This window comes from Perna viridis, chromosome 14, assembly GCF_037379345.1.
Source record: "Perna viridis isolate PV_CMFRI_1.1 ecotype Kerala chromosome 14, ASM3737934v1, whole genome shotgun sequence".
Lineage (NCBI taxonomy): Eukaryota > Metazoa > Mollusca > Bivalvia > Mytilida > Mytilidae > Perna > Perna viridis.
In genome coordinates, this window is record NC_142458.1 from 25120360 (window position 1) to 25143982 (window position 23623).

Below are 23623 nucleotides of genomic sequence, written 5' to 3' on the forward strand. Positions count from 1 at the left end.
TTCATTCTATGTATGTTTTTATTTCAACATATACATAAAAAGATCTAATATTAACATGCATAATTGGTAGGGCACATCACATAATGCCGATTGTTCCACGAGGTAATTATTTAAAAGAAAAAAATATACTTTCTTATTTCTAACACTGCTAAAACAAGTATTCCTTATGCATACAGACTATTCGAAGCTCAGAGTCCTAGATTTCCCTTCATTTAAACCAGGTAAACATTCTCAGTGTACAATTCATAGACCTTTTGTGGTAAGATTATGAGCATGCTTTATACACACTTCCGCGAGATAAGGCTTGGGTAGAACACAATAGTTTTTATTGCGGTAGTGTATTTTGAGCATGCTCTATGCATACCTATTGACTATCCCACAGTTAGCACATAAGGGTCTCTTCATATACAGAGCTGAGGCTAAGTATACTGTATGTGTCAGAGGTATAAAAGCGAACCAGAATAAAAGTCTGTGGGACAGTAGTAATGGCAACTTTCTTCAACACTACGATAGATACCATTACGCATTTGACTAGATGCTTCTATCTCGCCAAGGGTGATGATCTGCATCATTTCCCGTCATCGGTAAGGATAATTACTTCGAAGAATGGAGGTACACGCATAACGTTAGACACTTAGGAATACATTTGTACATGTTTAAACACAGTTAAATTCAATTGTATTCAGGTTTATATCTGCATATACTGTGAATATGCTTGAATAACAATCTAGTTGAAAATATGTCCATTAGCTTAAAATAGTTTTATTCTTCTGTTGTCACTTGGGCTGTTACCAATTTGTATGCATTTGGAATCAATCTGAAAGGATATTGAATAACAATGAAAACTGCGTAAGACACAAGAACGGAAAAGTGATTATACGATCTTGATACCGTATTTTTTTTCAGTTATCGTCAATATTTGACGAATCAAGATACATGTATTTTCAGTATTGTGCAAAACTGGACGAATCCAGAAAGACATTGTTTCACAATTGTGCAATACTGGACTTATCCAGAAAACCATTGTTTCAATAGTGTGCTATACTGGATGATTTATTAAGATAGACGTTGTTTCAGCATTGTGCAATACTGGATTTTCTTGGTAAACGTTGTTTCTGTATTGTCCAATACTGGGCTTACCTAGATAGACGTTGTTTCAGTATTTTGTAATACAAGATTTATCCAGATAGACATTGTTTCAGTATTGTGCAATAACAGACTTCTCCAGATAGGCGTTGTATCAGTATCCTTTCCTCATCCGTCTACCCCGGACTTGACTTTTTATGACCAACTCGTTCGGTGTTTCTTGAAAAGCAGAGGATGCTTACGCTACCGGTGCACCTGGTCCATGCTCCCAGTTTTTTATGGAGTCCGAGTTGCTCATTTGCTTTTGTTTCTTTGTATGTATTATTTTAGTAACTTAATGTTCTTTGTTGTGTATGTCTGTTTTCCATGTTTGGTATTTGTGCCTAGATTGCTTTCGATTTCCGCTAGAACCTTGGTTCCCTTGATTACTCTTTCAGTATTGCGCAGACTGACTCAAGTAGATACTTGTTGTTTCTGTATTACGCATACTTCCATTTAACAAGAGAATTGTTCAAAACTTGACCATATAATTATACATGTACATTACCATGTTTCAAAGTTTACAAATTTTGCTGAACTTGTAGTGAAAGGAGACAATATAGTTCAGTGAGTGTACCAAATGCTAGTATATCGCATTTTTAAAAGTACTAGAATCCAAAGTATTGATCCGCAGTGCTTAAATTACTTATAAGCAATTATCGCCAATATAAAACAAGATTTACAGTATTGCAGCTATACAATACCATACATTCAGTTGTGGATTTATAAAACAAATCGTAAGTATGAAGTTGACAGGTTCATCGTCGTGCTGTATGCATTTAGTAATATGGTACTTTCAAGCTATTTAAAAAAAAAACATTAGGTTCGCAAAACACATCAACATTCACACACATTTACTTTTTGTCAAAAGTATGTTTGTTGAAAAAAAAAAGAACAAAAATGATTAAGTACTGCCTCTTAAAGGAGCAGTTATCGACGTCCTGCGTCAGTAAAGGAAATAAAACTTGAATATGACGTAGTTTGAGTTTATAAAACAGGTGCTAAGCGGAAGCCTCGAAAATTTTCAGTTGAACAAGAAATCAAACTATAGCAGCACGCGGTGCATCATCAAAGTTATTGAGTCACGACAAATATGTCTCTTGTTTAACATCAATAAAGAATGACCTTGTATGAATTATAACAACTGGCAAATAATAATAACATTTGAAATTCTACGTGTGACTCTTACTACGTGCATTAACAGGAAGTTAAACACAAATAACTCCATCCCACATAGATATAGTAAAAAAATTACAGATAAATACAAATCCATCATCGAGAAGTTATACCAACACAAGGAATGAAGCCTTAATGTTTTATGTATTTTGAAATTTGTAATACTGCGAATTTTGATCAATATGATAAATAAAATCCTATTTAATTTGTGGCCAAACAAGTTTCACTACTGAGTTGGTGAATACATTAACAGTACCAATATAATTTTTAGCCACAAAATACATCGTTAACAATCAAAACACTTACTTGACATACACTTTCGGTTCTGACATGTCGTATACCTCGCCATCAAGGTTAAGACTGTAGTCAGTATCGGGATCTGGAGTTATAACTCTCATTTTCACACCCTTTACAACCTTCATTATGATTGATGGATTCATTTCAAGCTGAAAAATAAAGGTGTCAGGTAACTGCATATTACCATGAAACGTTTTTTGATTATTCACAGGAAGCATTAAATATTGCTTATAATATACATCCAAGTCACTGTAATGAGTACATAATGATTCACAGAGCGAAGGCCCTATGTAACTTCAGTACACGTGGTCGGAGCTTGATTTGCGTTGTGATCATGTAAACAACACCTAAGGGAAATAAGTCTTTTAAAAATCAGCAAAACGGTTTATTTTGGGACATTCTGGTATCAAAGCTACTATATGTTCATTGAAATTGTTCTCATGAAACATGTGATTAAAACTTCTTGAAATTTATATATTTGGATTCTTTTTTCAAAATTGAAAACTGAATAAAATTTCAAGAAATTTAAAGGAACCTGATAAATTGAAAGAACATGTAAGATACCCTATTAACGAAGCGTTAGTTTCTGACACAGAAGGAATGTAGGAATTTCCGTTCTTAATTCAATGTGGATCCTGAAAATGACCTTTTGGAGACCATCAATTCAAGGTTATTATCAGAATATAATAGTTTTAAAACCTATGATTTTTCAACACTGTGAAATTCCTCATACTCAGTTAAAATCCCGACTCAAACGCATTATACATAGTTGTTTCTAAAAAAAAAAGATTGATATAATTATATAGTTCTTGGTAGAGATTCCTCGAACTTTGTATAAAATAATTCAAAATCATCTTCCAAATATACAGATGTTTTCAAAATGCTGGAATTTTTTAATGACAACATATTTGTTCAGTGTGGTGGACGCGTTTTTCAACAAATGGTCGGCATTGCAATGGGAACAAATTGTGCTCCTCTAGTTGCTGACCTATTCCTACGCTCTTATGAGGTTGACTATATTAGTTGATTTGATCAAAAAGAAAAAAACATCGTGTAGCTAGGTCCTTTAATCTCAGTGTCCGCTATATAGATGACATACTATCGTTAAACAATCCTAATTTCGAGGACTTGATACATCGCATCTACATGAAAGAACTTGCGATAAAGGATACTACAGCCTCATATCTTCACCTACACTAAGAGATCGATAGTAAAGAAAACTATTGACCAAACTTTACGACAAATATGATGACTTTTCATTCAGAATTGTCAACTTTCCTTTCATATGTGGCAACATCCTTTCAGCAAATGTGTATGGAGTTATCATATCAGAACTCATACGTTATGCCAGAGCCTGTCGTAACTATGCAGACTTTTTGTATCGTGCTAGAATTCTTACAGTTAGGCTTCTGGAACATGGTTATGTTGCTACAAGATTAAAGTCATCTCTACAGAAGTTTTATGGTCGCCATCATAAACTCGTGGATTGTTACAAAGTAACGGCAATAGAAGGCGTCATTTCTAAGATTTTCCCATATAAAGAAAGATATATTCCTTCCATTTAAAACATTTAATCCTTTTTAAGTCTCCCAGTTGCTTGAGGCTGACTCTTGCTTGGAGTTATTTCCCTTTAACATCAGTATCCTTTGAAGCTTGCATATTGCATCATTTAAACATTCTAGTGACTAAAAACCGTTAAATTTGGATAACCTCCCTCACCCAAGGTTTACTACCATAAGAACGCTTAAAAATTAGCTGCAGCACCTATCTTCCATCAAGATCCCAACAGTGAAGCAGTTTATAGCCTCAACCTTTATACAGATATACCCTGGTTAGTTTTCTATCTTGAGTACCGATCATCAACACACGATATTTATTCATAGGCGAACACTTCAGTCACAGTTTAAGAAGTATTGCTAAGCCAACTGTAGCAGTTTTATCATTCAAAACTTGTCGCTTATCATCTCGTCCTTTTTTTGCTGTTCTCTTTAGATAATTTGATTTACAATTAATTCATATGACGTGTTGGAAAGGGTTTTAGACTACAACCATGATACGCATTTGATAAGCACATGCACCCATCGTTCGAAACAGTAGATCTAAGGCATAAAACAGATAATCTTAAATTTGGTTGTAACATGGATAATTGTATTCAGAGTAAACCATTTTGTGTACTAATTACAGGACCCGTCTACGGTAATCGCGTATAGTGTTACTATTTTGTTTAATTTCGTTTGGTGAGTGATCTGAACCTTTCTGCTGAAAGTTGGCCCCCTCTAAAATCCTTACATAAACACATAATGATAAACACAAATAAACAGATTGAGATGAATATGAAGTATGTGCTTACCTCCTCACGTGTGATTGTTCTAATCAAGGCGGCAATATTCTTGATCATTTGCAATTTTCGATGTAGGCTTATTTATTATTGCATAAAGGCATTCTGCCTTTTCCCGCTTTGGAGCAAAAAAGGCAGTATTCATAACAAAGGCACTTATCACTGTTTCCTGTATAATATCTGTGGAATACAATACAAAATACGTTTCTTTTTCAAACTACTGCCCTCACTCATCTGCATATATAATTGTTTCGTGAATGAGGATTGTATACAATGTAAACCTTTAGTAAAAGAATGATGCGTGTTTGCTGTTCAGCACTCAACCTACCAAGATTCATCGGCTTGACGGCGTTCTCGAGTTATGGTCTCTATACCAGTTTGAAATTTCAACTATTTGATAGCATAATATCCTATCTTTCCATCAATGTAGTGTCCAATAACGACTAAGGTTATAACAAAGACATAATGTTGATTATGTCAGGTGCTTTGAATACACGTGGAATATGATGCTTTGTATAACAGATCTTGCTACAACCGCAAAGATCGAACCTTTTGGCCAATAGTACTTGAACAATCACAATTCCAAAAAATAATTTACAGCTTTCCTTTTGTGGAAGAGCAGCTTGTAGTACAATTTAAAAGAGACTGATGTATACCCTCAATGTCTTCATATTTCAATTCAAAAATAAATACTACCTTTCTCTTTCTCTGAATCAACTTTATACGTGCCATCCTCCAATTCTCTTCAAAGTAAATAAGCCAAACAAAATGTAGCTAATTTTTCATGTGTGCTAAATTTAAGTGAAAGTAATCTGAAAAGTCGAAGGAAAATCAAGGAAACCAGGATTTAATTGGTAACCAAAAATATTATAATTCAGGGACAACGACTAGACTCAGAAGATGTATAAACACAACATGAAATAACCAGACGAACTAAGACTCAGAAGTAAATGAAGCAACCCGGACTCATCTTAAAATTTTGAGCATGGTCCAAGTACAAAGGTATTGTAACCAAAGGGTTTCTTATAAAATGTCACGTCTGGCTTAGACGAAAGAAGAAAAGAAAAACTATAACTCGTTGAACAAAGCGACTTGCATGGTGTAAATGGATACACCATAACGGTATAATTAGTTGTCAGTAAAGCTGCTATTATTTTACTAATTAAATCGTATAACGTACATTATGTGAATCAAGGAAATGTTTGGAGGGTGTTATTCAATGTATTTTGTGCAGTAACCTATCCGTAGCATTCTCCATTTTAAAGAACTTATTTATGTATTGTAAAACTATTTTTGATACAATGACCAAACTATACGACAAACGCAATGAAATTTCATTCCGTATTGTCAACTTTCCTTTCACCCTTCAGCACCTGCGCATGAAGTTTTCATATCACAACCCATACGTAATGACAGAGGTTTTCGTTGTTACGCAGACTTTTTGTATCGCGCTAGACTTCTTCCAATTAGGCTTCTGGAACAGGCTTATGTTGCTACAAGATTGAAGTAAGCACCACAGATGTTTTATGGTCGTCATGATAAACTGCACCATGAAGACTGATTTGTTCAACGTGTCATTGTTTTCCTAACCTCTTTCGTCTACTTCGGACTTGACTTTTTATGAGCAACTCGGCGGGTGTTTCTAGATAAGCAGAGGACGCCTACCCTACATGCTCCCAGTTTTTTGGTGGAATCTGAACTGCTCATTTACTTTTGTTAATTTGTATATATTATTTTGGTTGTATTATGTCCTTTGTTGGTTGTGTTTGTTTTCCATGTCTGTTATTTGTCCCTGGATTGCATTCTTTTGATTTTCGGTAGAATCTGGGTCCACATGATTATTCTTTCTTTCTACTCTTATATTTCTTTTTTTAAACAATAGCTAAGAAAACTTACTTTTGTATTGCAGAACTTTTTTTGCACTTATCAATTTTTTTAAGCAACAGCTAAATGAAACTTTCATACGCATTGTATAGCTTCTTTCTGCTTTAAGAAGTAGCTAAAGAACTTACATATGCATTATAGAACTTCTTCCTACACTTACAAAATTTATCTTTAAAAAAGCTAAAGACAATTTAAACATGTAGAACTTCTTTCCACACTTACAATTCATTTTCAAATTCTATCTCCATATCAAACCGTCGGTGACTCCTTATAAGAAAATAATAGGCTGGGACAACTAAAATACAAATAAAAACTTATATGACAAGAGTGGATATGGTGAATACGCCAAAGAGATAACAACCCAACCGGGATGAAAAATGTCTGCTCAAGGTCACCCATTGGTCTTAAATGAATGACAAGGAAACCCTTACACCACAAGGCAGACTGCAGCTGCTGCAAACAACATTATAGGCATGTACAGCGAAACAGTCGTCCCCATAAACTCCAGCAACATAAAAAAGAAAACGAAACGATACATACAAAGTCAAGAAATTTCTGACTTCGGGCAAGCACAAAAAAATGCGGCGGGGTTAAAGTACTTTGACTTGATCACAACCCTCCCCCTTTTAATTCTGGCCTCTGTGGAGAAAATATAATACAATTGAACACACCTAAAAGTTCAAAATGGTCGGAGTCCCTTGTTACTACGGAAAGAAATTCAATATAAATTACACAAATGTACAAACTAAGGACTACTAGCAGTTAACTGACATGCCAGCTCCAGTCCAGTTTAAACCTACAAACAGTTATGTCACCATCGTATGTAAAATCGATCCCAATTCATCCCATGTCAGGAATTTTTGGCCTCTGTATGTCTTGTATCGTATTTACCTTCAGTTTATTGTTATATAACTTGAGTATATAGGGGCAAGTTTTCCGTTGTACATCTGTATAATGATGTTTTGGGCAAGCTGTAGCATGCCCTGTGTTGTGGGAGTTTTCTCGTTGTTCATTGAAGGCCAATGGGTGGCCTGAGAATGACATTTTCATCCAGGTTGGGATACCCTTTCTCGTTATATGTTCAAGTCTGAACAAAACTGTAAAACAATCGTAAAAAATAAATAGTTTATTCAAGATTAATCAATACAATTTTTGGTATACGCCATTTAAGTGCAATGCCAGTAATATGGACTGGTCCGATTGATATTTTGGTGGTTGGTATGATGCCAGTGATCTAAATAGTTTGATGAAAAATCTATAGTCTCGTCGTCCAGTGTTTGCCACAACTGTAAAGTAGCGGCAGTAGTGGGGTTGATATCAAGTCGTGTGATACCAATTTCGTTGGCAAAAAGTTACTTCTTCGCCAAACACGCTTCACATGTCCAGACACACAGAGTATTGGTCAACTTAGAGCTTAAAAACATGCCAGTTTGCAAACAGTATGCACATGAACTCATGTAGTAGATATCAATATGTTAGTAATCAATTCACCAATCAGACAATACTCTGTAGAACATTAATTATCCATCAGCACCATGAAAACTGATTTATTCAACTGGTCATGGTTTTCCTTTCCTCGTTTGTCTACCCCGGACTTGATTTTTTATGAGCAACTCGGCAGGTGTTTCTAGAAAAAGCAGAGGACGCTTACCCTACCGGTGCACCTGGTCCATGCTCCCAGTTTTTAGTGGAGTCCGAGTTGCTCATTTGCTTTTGTTACTTTGTATGTATGATTTTAGTTACTTCATGTTCTTTGTTGTGTATGTCTGTTTTCCATGTCTGGTCTTTGTCCCTGAATTACATTCTTTTTATTATCGCTATAACTTTGGTTCCCTTGATCAATCTTTAAATAGAACAGAAAATGAAATACAAAGGAAAATATATAGGAAAATAAAAACCCAAAAATTAATTGTACACAAGAAGTACTGAAAACTAAAACCATCGAAAGAGGAAGCCAAATCCGAGAGGTTCTACCGTCCGCATTACAGAGATTGAAGCATCAGAGATTTACGTATTTTAAAATTTGTAATGTTTTTTTAACTGTATGCGCTTATTATTTCGTTTGTATATAACGTGGTCTATATACATATATGTATTTGATCCCCCTTGCTGTTCACTGTGATAGTCCTACATTTTCTGATTAAGAATACTTAAAACCATTGATAACAGTAATGAACTTACAAATATATCGAAGTTTCCTCATCCATCGGTATCTCTCTGTTGCTTTGATTAGATCTACATACATCCCAGTAGCTGCCATCATGAAGGAATAGCCAACCAACTTGTTTTCGCAATAGTTACCCAAAAGTGAGGTCGATGTAGTTTTTCCTAAATCAAAATGGCAGAAACGATAAAAATTTGATAGCAAAAGAACACACTATTCTTAAACTCTTTATAGCGTTCTGAAAAAATGAAAGTATGATAAATGTAGCGACTCCTGCATGGTGTGAGTTGTGAGTCTTGATCCTGATTATTATTGAAAGAAAAATAAAAGGAACCAAGATTTGAACAGTAATATAAAAAAACATAACCCAGGTATAAAGTGCACGACTAGGCTTAGAAAATAGACATCTAAATAAAGCGCATGAAATCACCAAAATAACACACATATACATCTTTGTTTATAAATAAAAGTAAACGAGTAACCCCACTCAACTGAAAATTGGGAGCATGGATAAGGTGCATCTGTTTTTTTTCCTGAACACGTTTTCAGCTAACTTGTTTTTAAGTCATATTAACATGTTCGAATTTTATTCGAAATATACAGAGAAAATGACGCACGTGGTCATCGTATTCTTCTCCATCTGTAAAGTACGGATCAAGAATAATTCATTGTAACATAGTTTCTGATAATACTATATACAAGGACTGACGTACCGGGCGTACGCCCCCCCCCTCCCCCGAAATCGGTTTGAAAAAAAAATTCACCACAATTTTCACACCATAACACTTTTTGCCTAGCTTTGCACGGCATTTAATTCAATTAACGCCACTCCCTAAACTCAAATCCTGGATCCGCCCCTGATATCCCGTCGAGCATTTGTACGATTTTAGTTAATTCTAATCGCGGGGTTTTTAGTTCAGAACGATTTATAAAAAAATGTTAGGCTAGAACGATTATGACGACATTATTCTGGTGGGATAATTCTTAACTTGTCAGAACTGACAGAAGGGAGGAAAGGTTACAACTGATCCCAACTGTAATCAAGCTGAAAGTCAAGCTATATTGGCAACCCTAAAATCAAATCAAATAACAAATTGCATGTATTTAGAAAACTCAAATGAATATAAATTAGCTGCACGTAGCTCAGTTTTTAACTTCACAGCATTCTGTTTGAACTACCATAGACAGTCCTTACGTAAGTAACGATCCGTGTGTTCCGGGTGTCAAAATAATAGGCCCACAATAGCGCTAAGCTTGTCATGAAGGGCGACTAAATACAGCTCAGAACCCTGGGTTGTGTGCCCCATGTGGCGGAATGGGGAGAAGTAAGTTTTTTTTTTATTTTGTATACCTAACCAAAAATTCAAATGTTTTCCCTCTTCCAATAAGAAAAGAATCGAATCAAAACAAAGATATACCTCTTATTATATGTAAAGCAGCCGATACAACATCATAACCATCATAAGCAATCAGTGCCATACCGTTTCCTGTTCCTACAAAATAAAACGTGTTCATGTAAATACAAAATATACCAATAATTTTTAGTTTACAACAATTTTATTTGTTAACTTTACAAAAGAGATAGGACACAAGTTTTACCAACTTATGAAGTCTTCTCCCAACAATAATATACAATACATAAATTAGAACAGTTGATCGTCAGTTAATCACCTCAAACCGACTCGAGACAATTTTCTGTACAAAGGGAAATCAAGGCAACCAAGATTCGAACTGTAATCATAAGAATAATATAATCCAAGAATAATGACCAGACATGAAAGATAGTCACACTACAACAAATAACATATTATAACCAAATAACACCTACAAAGAAACATAAGTAAAAGACAAAATATACACGGTGAATACCAATATGCACATTACAATAGATGTTTTGATAGTATTTGCTTAATTAAAGGTAAATATCAAAGTCTTATAGCAAAATCTTATCCCAGTTTTTAGTTGAGTCCGAGTTGTTCATTTACTTTTGTTATTTTGTAAGTGTTATTTTGGTTATTATATGTTCTTTGTTGTGTTTGTCTGTTTTCCATGTCTGGTCTTTAATCCTGGATTACATTCTTTTGATTTCCAGTAGAATCATGGTTCCCTTGATTACTCTTCCATATTATTCAAAATTTACTTTAAGTGGGATATCAAAACAGATGACAGTTATTGAAAATTTGTATACATAAAATAACTTCTTCGTGCTGGATTACACAGGGTTATCATTAGCAGCAATATTAACTTTTTAATTTGTTTTTTTTTAAGTATCAGTCTTTCTGAAAATCAGACAGAAGGTGATTCAAGCATGTTAAAAACCCACCGAATTCAGTCTTATTTCTTGTTCAGAAACAATTTATGATCACATAACCAGTATTAGTTTTTCATTTGGTTGTTGCGCTTGTTGAGGTAAAAATCATATAGATTGTACATGAAATTTGCACTTTGGAAGAGTAATTGTTCTTGATTTGGCTTGATTTGATTGATTTCAGTGGGAGATAAATGTATGAATTTCTTAAAAGTGCAGATCTGAATGCAGAAAAGATTGTTGTTATATGAAAGTATAGCATATTTATACTGCATCGTTTGTTTGGTGGGTTTTTCTTCACCATGAATCACTTTACCATTGGCAGTGTCTGAATTTTATGTGGACTGGTACTTAATTAATTGAAAATTTTATTGTTTATGGTACACACATGTACATGTATTTTTATTTTTTTTCAACCAGACTTTATTTGACGCCAAGTATAGCTGTCCTGTATCTATAAACGTACATGGCAACAGACAACTAGCAAATTTATTTTATTGAAAGACAACATTAGTTTTATTTATATAGTTGTTTTCCCCTTTCTTCTTTTTCTTTTGTAAAAAATCCAACAATTTCCATTTCATTGAATGTTTCATTATTTTACTATAAACCAAATGTTTAAAAAAAACAAAAATGAACAGCATTTTGTTAATTGGTACACAACCTATAAAAGGAATGTTTCTAATTTTTGAACAAGTTATATGTTTACTAATGAATATTTCTACTAAGATTTATTCTAAACCCACCAAGTTTTCACTATAACTATAGAGATAAACAATACTAAGAACTACAGACTATACTAGCTAATTAACATTATACAATATAATCCGTTTTCCTGCAGTTAATACAGTTTATAAACCACAAAGTAGTTTATAAAATGTGGCTGGCCCAAACCTGGTTATTGAGTATAACTGAGTATATCCAAAAATTCCTTAAAATTTAATTTCTAATGTGTGGAAGTCCATTAATTTAGAACTGATCTGTAATAAAAACTTTACTTTGTTTACAATTTAGTCAGAAGCAGTAATCCAGCAGAATGAATGCCACCAAAATAAACAAAACGGAAATTTTGGACCCTTTTTTACAATATATAAAGTGTGTTTGACACATAGAGGTTTTGACTCATACTAAGCCTATGTAAAATAATGTAGGATAAATAGACTGGGTAAGTTAATTTAGAAACAATCACATAGCTAAATGTCCCAATACATTAATCAAAAACTGATTTGGGATTCAGAAGCTGGGCGATACAGATCCATGCATACGCAAAATTATGATAAGCAAACTTTTGACCTTAAATGCGTGACTAGCTGTCATTCTACTCTAAATACCTCCTGGGATAAATGCTACTGGTATATCAACAGGAACCAATGCTGCATTAGGATCACAAACATCAATGCCAACCTCCGATTGTTGCCTCCGCAACAAATTATTCATTATAACATTAAAAGTACCATCACCTCCCATAATGGCTAACCTTTAACAGGAAATAAATTTAATGAAAATCAGTAAGTAAGTTCTCCAGCACGCACACAGAGGTATAAACAATCTTTCAATATTCACTTCTCCTCATTATCACCAACCCCGCCTCTAGACAAAGGTACGCAATAAAACACTAATAAGCAGAAGGGGCTTCATAGACATTAAATCGATCGTATGTAAAGTTTTCCGCTTAGCTACATCACAAGTAAACAGTGGTGGGTTCAGAGAATCTACTAACGGGGGGAGGGGGCACAAAAAATTGTTTAACACTTTTTTAAGCGTGCATATACACACAAAAGTACGTGAATTAAAAAAAATAAATTCATTAGGGTGAGCCCTTGGATCCGCCTATGCAAGCTTAGCAGGGGAGTGATGTTAAGTAAATCAGCCAGACATAAAGTAGAGGTCTTATTTACTCGTGCGTTCACAATCCGCATTCGGTTGTCAATATTGATAGAAGATTTGCCTAATGTAATAAGGAATTTAGGTTTAACGTGTGTGTACAAAGTGAAATGTTTTAAACATAAACGTGGAAAAATATAATGCATTCTAATGATTGATTGATTGATTGATTGACTGACTGATTATGGTTGAATGTTCTATGGCAGATGCACAGCCAAATGTGGCACACAAGATAATCATATGGTGCTCGATTCATATGATAATCACATGGCAATCATATGACAATCATATGATATTTAACATATGATAGTTATATGATATATGATTCTCATATGTTAATTTTAGCTTGAAAACATATGACAATTATGCGTTTGTGAAAAACATATGATTATCATATGATAATCATGCAATTATCATATGTAAACTGAAACATATGATTATCATATGATAATCATGCGATTATCATATGGTGCTCAATTTATATGATAATGATATGATGCAAACCATATGATTCTCATGTGTGGCACATTTGCCTGTGTATGCTATGCATTTCAAGGACCAGAATGATTGACCATCGATCAGACCATGCTTTGTACAAGTTCGATATGCTGAGACAGATCTTTTTTGTGCCAGCAAACAGAAGCAACATACCCCTGGTAGGCATGTCATCCAACTCGGACATACCATTCAGACCCACAGCCCACCAGTCGTCACTCTATTCCCTAACACAGCGTGGTTGACAGAAAGCAGTGACTTTCATTTTCGATTTACACAATATTTTTAGGTTGGTATCTATATATTCAGTATTTAGATAAATGTTGTGATTGATGACGCATACTTACATGTCATAGGGACCAAAATCGAAGGAACTCGCAAATTCTTTTGGGTGGTTTGGACTTTCAGAAACTGAAATAAAGTATTAGGTAGAAATATATTAACAATGTATGGTAAAATACTGTAAGAAATCATCATGCCCACAATTCTTATTTGTATACAAACCAACGAATACTTTTACAGCGCATGAGCGAACATTTAACAAGGGTAATGATTATTATGATCATAATTTCTCAATTTTGTCCTTTGACATTGTCAGGTAGCTTACTTTTCCTGAACATTTGACATTGTCAGCTAGCATACTTTCCCCGAACATTTGACATTGTCAGTTAGCCTACTGTTCTCTAACATTTGGTATTGTCAGGTAGCCTACTTTTCCCGAACATTTGACATTGTCAGCTAGCCTAGTTTTCCCGATCATTTGACATTGTCAGGTAGCCTACTTTCTTCTAACACTTGAAATTGTCAGGTAACCCACTTTCCCCGAACATTTGACATTGTCAGTTAGCCTACTTCCCCGAACATTTGACAATTGTCAACTAGTCTACTTCCCCGAACATTTGATATTGTCAGTTAGCCTACTTCCCCGAACATTTGACAATTGTCAACTAGTCTACTTCCCCGAACATTTGATATTGTCAGTTAGCCTACTTCCCCGAACATTTGACATTATCAGTTAGCCTACTTCTCCGATCATTTGACAATTGTCAACTAGTCTACTTCCCCGAACATTTGATATTGTCAGTTAGCCTACTTCCCCGAACATTTGACATTGTCAGTTAGCCTACTTTCTTCTAACACTTGAAATTGTCAGGTAGGCTACTTTTCTCTAACATTTGACATTGTAAGGTAGCCTACTTCCCCTTACATCTCAATCTTTACTTTCAGCGTGTATGGTTTGTATCGCTCCCTGTGTCTCGGAGATTTTCGAACTATTCCGTAGTTTTTTCACCATTTCCATATTTATATTTACTTAAACGATATTGCCCTAAAGTGAATTGCTCCATTTCATGGGACCTCTACGCGATTGCCTTGACACTGTGACATAGTTGTATCTAGACTGAATTAAGTAGATTTTTCTTATACTTGCAATTTGACTAGTACCATCGATGGAGCAGCACATGCTTACCCTTCCGTAGCACGTGATGTCACTTCCAGTTTTTCTATGTAAGTATATTTTATTATGTTCGCTACACTGTGTATATAGATCGTCTTCCTGTTCCACGTTCAGGTCGCGTGTTCTTGGATTTGTATATACCTGAATGGTCCCACGATCGACGCCTTGGCATTTCATTGTCGATATTCACAATCAATTTGATCCCTTATGATAAGAAATTAGGTGTCGCAGAATTTGACACTATTCACAACATGTTTGATACTTCATCTAAGTTAATTTAAACTTGTAGGTATTAAGTTTGAAAATATGATGTGAAAGTGAAGGTTTTTATAAGCTATGTGGAAATATTATGCCATATACGGTATACTCCCAGAAGGTTAGATGAAGGGATGTAATGATTCGCCTATGCCTCAAAATAGTGTTCGGTCGCAGTTATATACATGATCGTATGTTTGCAATTTCAGTGGTTTCATAAACTTTTGGTTCCCTTTTCATGATCATTTTGTTTAACTGCATCGCTGAAAAATATTCTACAAATCATATTTTAACTTTCTATTACTCAAAAAGAACTGTTATATGTATTTATTATTAGTCCTCAGAATATACTATTCCATGCTCTTATGCAGTGGATTATCAGCACTTAACCAATTAAAAAGGTGGTTTCATTTAACGAAACTTTAATGTATTACTTACCAACAAGATGATATTTTATAGAGGCTAGTTTAAATATGACTTCTATGTCCCTTTTGAATATAGTTTCTGAATTAGCCGATCCACCATGTGGGTTAAGGAATACAACCATTGACTTAGGCCGGCCAGAAACTTAAAAAAAATGAAAAAAAGTCCCTCTAAAAATGGTATGATGCGCTAAAGTTCTAAACAAATATAAAACATTCCGCATATTTGCAATAATCTGAAGTATTGCATTTCGGTTTGAATCACCAATAATCTATGACAAAAACATAGATTTCTTACATTACAGTTGTGAATAAATCATAGATATCAAAATGTAAATAGTTTTATTATATAGACAGCATCCAAAGGTTATAAATTTTCATTTTTCACATCTGAAGAAACTTCAATCTGTACTTTCACTCTCGGACTTAGCGTACATTAGTACACATCATTTAGCAACACTAACACTTCAGAAGCTCACTAGAAGTGGAAATCCATATTTTTAAATCAGCGATAATTCATAATTCTGTATCATGGAACATCTCATAAGAATTTTTAAAATTAAGGTTAGGATATTATACATTCTGTACCTTTTGAAATATTTTCTGTCACCATGGACACCAACCGTTGTATACACCCATTAGGGCCCTCTATTTTCAGCTTTTTCTTTTCCAATTTATGGCCTCCATTGTGAATGTAATACATCGTTACACATCGTGTTTCACTTGCTAGAACATGGTCAAAACCAAGGATGTCTTCCGATTTTACAATTGCTGCATTAAAAAATATGTTCATTGATTGATAGTTTATATGTACATAGGTCTTAATTTAATTTACTAGATACTCTTCGCGTTTAATGAAGAATGGAGACGCTGCCTTCAACCAGACTACCACGTTGCAAGGGGAATTAATGTATTACTCAGGGCCGGATCCAGACATTTGAATTAAAAGGACGGGTGCCAACCGAGGTTTCTCAGAAAAATAGGGGGTGCTAGGACATTATTTGCCATTTTTGTCAATTACACACGAAAATGACAAATTAATTGTCCAAGCACCCCACCTCTGGATCCGCCACTGGTGCCGAAGTAACGAGTGCAACCATCTGCTTTATGTATATTATATTATACCATGTGTTCCGCGAAAATGCAGTGAACACCAAAATGTGAATTTATTATTAGAGAGTACCGTAAACGTACTAAAAACAGAAAACCGCGAAAAATAGTACCCGCGAAATTAAATTAAGTTTTAACACTTTACAATTCTAAACATTTTTTGAAACCGCAAAAATTGATACCCGCCAATATTTTCACTTAAGAGAATCTGCAAAAATTGGTAACCGCGAAAATTTATAAGTTTACAGTATAATGATACTAAAAAAACGAATATTATAGATATATATGGCACGCCTAAACTGTCTGATGAGATACACATCTGTTTACGTGTTGTCAACTTTATATCACTTGCTGTGGTTTTATAATTACACGTGGTCTTTTTGTATTTACGTTATGTAGGAACATCTTTACATTATGTCGTTTTGTCTTTACGTTCTGTCATTTCGCCTTTATGTTCTGTCGTTTTATGATTACGTCATGTCAACATATATTTACATTATGTGGATTTATCTTTACGTGCAGTGGTTTTCTTATATCGTGAGGTCGTTTCATCTTTACGTTATGTCGATCTCTAAATACTTTATTTGCATTTTCTTTTCTTTACACGCAGTGATTTCTTCTTTACGTGATGTGGACAAAAATTTCATGATGACGTGTGACCCCGGAACTTTTCAATCCGGTGTAAACTTCAAATCAGTCCGTAAAAGGCAAAATAGACGTCACAACGCCGATTAGAAAAATGCTGAACGAAATACACTTGGGTAGTCTATCCAGTCATCCTAGAGTGTTTATTTTATAGTAAAAAATAGCTTATTTGTTATTTACGTTCAATATCATCACAATTGATACACCTGAGACTCTGTTGATGACTTGTGGCGATTTTCGTAGTCAGAATATGTTTATTTAATTCCAAAAACATGGGAATTTCCACTCCCGCGAAAATTTCCATAAATTCGACTCTACAAGTTATTGCGTGACTAAATTTATTTTCTACATTAATAAACAACCAAAACTAATTTTCAAGAAAGAATTTAAAAAAAAAATATTACCCCTACCCCTAGAAAACTGGTCCCAGTATCAAATATAATTTTCATTCACAGCATACCGACACTGTGAAACTCATATTTTAGGCATTCATAATTAAGATAATGATGCACTCAACATATCTGATCAATTCAGGCCTCTGAATTTCTTTATGAATTTTCCCTTTTTATGAAAAAACACATTATTGTCGCCTACGCGCTTGAAATTAGCAAATATGTTGGATGCATCGATAATGAAAGCAATCGCCCGCAACATGCCCAGTGTACGCCGTTTATATGTTAAAAATTAACATTTTTGTTCATGTTGAGGTTTTTTTCATGGGTAGGGGTGGTAATGTTTGCACCAACTTTACTTGGAAAATTTCAAATATTAATTATCTGGCCGATTTGAAAAGCTTAGACACTATACAAATCTACTGTATCACACAATAGCTTGTTTAAACTACGGTATTCTGAAAAAAAGATAATAACGGGTGATATATAAGAAATTCTGTAAATTCTACTTTTTACGATTTTATAGTAATTGTAACCCTACAATAAAATCACACGCCTGAATTGTTCAGATATTTTGGGCAAATAATTATCTTTTAAATTATGAATGCCTAAAATATGAGTTTCACAGTGTCGGTATGCTGTGAATGAGAATTATGCTTGATACTGAGACCAGTTTTTTTTTCGGGGAAGGAGTTAAATTTTAAAACATTTTAAAAAATATCTTTCTTGAAAATCAGTTAATGGTGGTTTATTAGTTCAGGACATTTAATTTCTATCGAATGATTCAACATTTGAGACTTTTTAGTCGAGTAATATCTTGTAGAGTCGAAGTTATGCGACTTTTCACGGGAATATTGAAATTCCCATTTTTGCATTTTTTACATTTATTATTATTTTTTGTTCTGGTTTTATAAATTCTGACTACGAAAATCGCCACAAGTCACCAACAGAATCCAAGAAGTATCAGTTGTGAATATCCCGAACATAAAAAAACAAATACTAGTAAGCCATTTTTTACTGAAGAATAAATACTCTAGGGGTTTTGACATCGAAAAATATGTCAATTTAAGCGATTTCTATGAGACAGAGTTCCATTGTATTCATTTTGATACAAAACCCAAGTGTTACGCAACTTTCTTGGTATCATTGTAAAGCTGAGACATTTGACAGCATATTGGTACATACATATGTGAATTTACTTCATTTTGCAGAAAAATAGAAGTTAGAAGTATAAAAAACGTATACAAGATGCTCCAAGGACCCAAAATAGCTCGCCTAGTTGTTTATGTTTTTGTTTTTTTAAGGACAACAACTCTAATAAGGAGCTGTCCAACAATTTTGACTCAATGAACACTTTGGTAGGACTTATCAGAAGGATCCTTTTATTAATTGAAAGTTTCATTCTATCTATTATAGTTTTCAAAATATTGGCTGAAAACTGTCAAAAACATATTTTGTTTGTCTTTCAAGGGCAAAAAATTTAACAAGGAGTCATCCAACAAGTTTTGTAGGTCGTGTCATAAGGATCATTTCAACAATTTAAAGTTTTATTCTATCTATCATAGTTTTCAAGATATTGGCTAAAATCTGTAAAAAAAATAATCATTTTTCACCTTTCAAGTGCAATAACTCTAACAAGGAAACGTCTGACAACTTTTCTCCCTGAATACTTTAGTAAGCCTTATATTAAGGATCATTTCAGCAATGAAAAGAATTTTGCAAACCCTAACGGTTTTGGAGATATATGCAAAAAACTATTGTCTGACCCCTATGTACTATTATTAGTAACGGCGGCCATGTTTTTCGACGAAACAAAAATCCCAATTTCAGTTCTATGGAGGATACCACAAGAAACATTCATACCAAGTTTGGTTCTATTGGTTAAGTAGTTTCAGGGGAGAAGAGTTTTGTATAATTGTTAACGACGACGAATGGCGACGGACGCCAAGTGATGGCAATAGTTCACATGGTCTTCGGACAGGTGAGCTAAAAAATGATTTTTGCCTCAACGAGGTATAAAAAGTAGCCAAAAATACAAAAAAAGAAAAGTATTGTTTTGAATTGATCAGATATGTTGTTATAAGAAAACGTTACGTTATACGTTATAAGAAAACCACTGCACGTAAAGATAAATCCACATAATGTAAATATATGTTGACATAACGTAATCATAAAACGATAGAACGTAGACAAAATTACAGAACGTAAAGGTGAAATGACAGAACGTAAAGACAAAACGACATAATGTAAAGATGTTCCTACATAACGTAAATACAAAATGACCACATGTAATTATAAAACCACAGCAATTAATAAAAAGTTAGAGAGAAAAGTACCATGATTGTCGAAAAAGTAATTGTAAAATAAATGACAGCTCATATTCTTAGTAATGACGAAGTCGGAATTGATCTCATATTCTCCCACACCAAAACATAGCACGCTACCAATCTGAATTTCTTCTTACTTACTCCTACAATGTAAGCGTTTGGAATTCCATTCCTCCATACCCCAATCTCTTATTTCCAAGCGCAATATTGCAAACCACTCGTTCCGAAGTTCTTTGAACAGAAATGTAGTAATTATTTACCATTTAAAGATTTTGTAGTGTTTTTTTTTCCCCTAACACGGGAGAAGGTGACTAAACTGGACTACCTGATAACAATCCTGGAAATCCTTTATAAAAAGCAGGTTAAATGAACTTAACATTTGGTTTTCAGCATTTTGAATTGGTACATCCGCTTATTAAATTAATAAAAATATACAAATGTATTCGGTAAAATTAGTGACCTAGCTAATTGAAAATGGTTGGTCACTTTGATAACTGTCTTCATTACATATGTTTTTTTTAGGTATTTTCCGCAAATTTAGGATTTATATCGCTTGATTTCCGATGAGTTAAACTTCTTTTATATAAATAAAAGACTTAAAATATTTTAAAGAGTAATCAAGGGTACCAAGGTTATAGCGGTAATCAAAAGAATGTAATCCATGGACAAAGACCAGACATGGAAAACAGACATACACAACAAAGAACATAAAGTAACTAAAATCATACATACAAAGTAACAAAAGCAAATGAGCAACTCGGACTCCACCAAACACTGGGAGCATGGACCAGGTGCACCGGTAGGGTAAGCGTCCACTGCTTTTCTAGAAACACCCGCCGAGTTGCTCATAAAAAGTCAGGTCCGGGGTAGACAAACGAGGGAAGGAAAACTATGACCAGTTGAAGAAATCAGTTTTCATGGTGCTAAAACACACGTTTAGCTCAATATGTCAGATGCTAGAGGTTAGAATGGCACCAAGTCAGAAAGTAGCCTGCCAGACAACTTCTAGCAGTGCTGGAGTACTTCTGACCCTGCAACCTGGAACCCTCCTTCTCTTATATTGATAAGTCGGGATAGCTGCCATAATCTGACAAAAGTAAAAAGTGATTGAGTTGCCGCAGAGTACTAATGAAATTCAGTATGACTCATTGTTCTGACCATAACTCAAAATAATCAACATTATATAAATATCCATGTAAAGAGGAGGGTCGGAAGATCACTAGAACCCATGTAACCCAACACACCAATACCCGAGTTAAAAAAAACTGAAGAGGTTTTCAGGGTCTAAGAAATTCGGACTAGCTACCAAAGGACTGTCAACTCTTGGCCGAATTTATGTAAACTTGAATATAATTTGAAACAAATCTGTCTATAATCTGTCTATTTATTAATTCCAAGTTACAATATATATTTTAACTTGCTGCAACTTCAGACTCTGTGAACTTCATGTTACTGAACACGTTTGTGTCCGAGTCAGGGACAAAATATATCTGTCACTTCTCCAGCAATGATTAGCAAGCTGTTCATGACATGAACCGTAAGCACAGGCGCTTGTGTAGAGAAATAATTGTAAAATTTCTCGACGACCTCTACACAAGAGTCTGTGCTTGAATTCACTTATGCTTGCGTTGTATCTTGGAAATTAGTATAGTACTGTTTAAATCACTTACCTCTACAACGCAAGCATGAATACTTCCGCGAAAAAAGAAAGAAAACGCTTACAGGATCTCAAAGAAAAAACGCTAAAAATAGATAATAGGAAGTTCATTTGTACTTACTTTCCTTCTCCGATTGTTTAAATGTGAATGATCTTGCTGTTATAAATACTTCACACGCCTTTTTGTTAATGCATATGGTTAAAGTATTTTCAGTCATAATCAATTACTCCTGTAAAGTCGACGTTGTTTACAAATAAAATAATAGCAGAATAATACAACCGTGGAGAATCCGCGCATTTATTAAGATAAATAAGTTGTAAAGCGGGAGAATTTGAAAAAAAAAATCTTAGTTAATATGTAGATAATTGATACCCTGTTTTAAAACTTTCACTTTTAACGGTTAGCTTCTTTATACTTTCGGTTAAAGTATTTTCAGTCATAATCAATTACTCCTGTTCAGTCGGTGTTGTTTACAAATAAAATAACAGCAGAATAATATCGTGGATTTTGAATTGGGAATATATATTTAAACTTAAACTAATTACCGACAGAAAATGCCTAGTAGCATGAGAGACTTTTAAGTATGTACTGGCTTCCCAAACTTCTAATTATAAATTTTTGTATCGAAGCTTATGAAAATAGTTGAATTAAATATTTTTGTGGAATTAAAAAACTCGCTTGAAGTGCGTGATAAATCACATGCTTATGTGGGATTATTCGAATCGGTTCAAAGTTTTGATTTTTCTACCCTTTACACTACTAACATTTCACATAATTCTTCGATAAATCGGGATGTGAATATTTGTTCGAATTCTTTTAGATCATTTTTAGTAACGAAAAAAAATAAAACTACGTTAACTGGACTTCTATTGATTTTCTCACAGCACTCGAATACCCCTTAGAAAACATTTTTGTTCGCTTTGGCGATACCGTTTTTCGTCAAGTTATTGGAATTCCCATGGGGACCAAATGTGCACCACTTATTGCGGACCTCTTTCTGTGTGGTTACGAATCATAATTTATGGCTAGAATAAATAAAGACCCTTCTAAACAACATAGATAGATTTAATACTACCTTCATAGACATACAAACTTTACAACAAACCTGATGACTTTTCATTCAGAATTGTCAACTTTCCTTTCATCTTTTCATCTGTGGCAACATCCCTTCAGCACCAGCGTATGGAGTGTTCATGTCACAACTCATACGTTATGCCAGAGCTTGCCGAGACTACGCAGACTTTTTGTATCGCGCTAGAATTCTGACAAAAAGGCGTCTGGAGCAGGGTTATGTTGCTACAAGATTGAAGTCATCACTACAAACGTTTTATGGCCGTCACCATGAACTCGTGGATCGTTACGGTGTATCCATCTGCGCCATGAAAACTGATTTGTTCAACATGTCATACTTTTCCTTTCCTCTTTCGTCTACCCCGGACCTGACTTTTTATGAGCAACTCGGCGGGTGTTTCTAGAAAAGCAGAGGACGCTTACCCTACCGGTGCACCTGGTCCATGCTCCCAGTGTTTGGTGGAGTCCGAGTTGCTCATTTGCTTTTGTTATTTTGTATATATGATTGTACTTACTTTATGTTCTTTGTTGTGTATGTCTGTTTTCCGTGTCTGATCTTTGTTCCTGGGTTACATTCTTTTGATTACCGCTATAACCTTGGTTCCCTTGATTACTT

At 34.4% G+C, this 23623-nt stretch overlaps 1 protein-coding gene across 6 annotated transcripts; it reads right to left on the reverse strand.

Annotated features, from left to right (window-relative positions):
- LOC148598755 (ceramide kinase-like) lies at positions 1–22232 on the reverse strand. 6 transcript variants are annotated; one of them, XM_088562268.1, is made up of 12 exons: positions 22057–22232; positions 16393–16575; positions 15821–15949; positions 14019–14082; positions 12624–12769; positions 10403–10477; positions 9002–9148; positions 7043–7115; positions 5633–5679; positions 4949–5116; positions 2608–2747; positions 1–817 (listed from the first exon to the last, which is right to left on the reverse strand). In XM_088562268.1, exons 1-10 carry the CDS (start codon positions 22151–22153, stop codon positions 4968–4970), a joined length of 1110 nt encoding a protein of 369 aa, XP_088418394.1. In that variant the 5' UTR covers positions 22154–22232; the 3' UTR covers positions 1–817; positions 2608–2747; positions 4949–4967. The 6 variants fall into 6 exon arrangements, with proteins under 6 accessions (XP_088418394.1, XP_088418399.1, XP_088418395.1 ...); XM_088562273.1 differs by lacking the exon at positions 22057–22232 and adding an exon at positions 21949–22031; XM_088562269.1 differs by lacking the exon at positions 5633–5679.
- Between the last annotated feature and the right edge of the window lie 1391 nt (positions 22233–23623).

What these genes read in the sequence shown, in the direction of transcription:
- LOC148598755 (XM_088562268.1), bottom strand. Translation starts at nt 22,153, where the DNA reads ATGACTGAAAATACTTTAACCATATGCATTAACAAAAAGGCGTGTGAA. An exon ending in TATAAAATATCATCTTGTTG is followed by an intron (nt 14,083 to 15,820) that starts GTAAGTAATACA and finishes ACTTTATTTCAG; the next exon opens with TTTCTGAAAGTCCAAACCAC. An exon ending in AGTAGCATTTATCCCAGGAG is followed by an intron (nt 10,478 to 12,623) that starts GTATTTAGAGTA and finishes TTTATTTTGTAG; the next exon opens with GAACAGGAAACGGTATGGCA.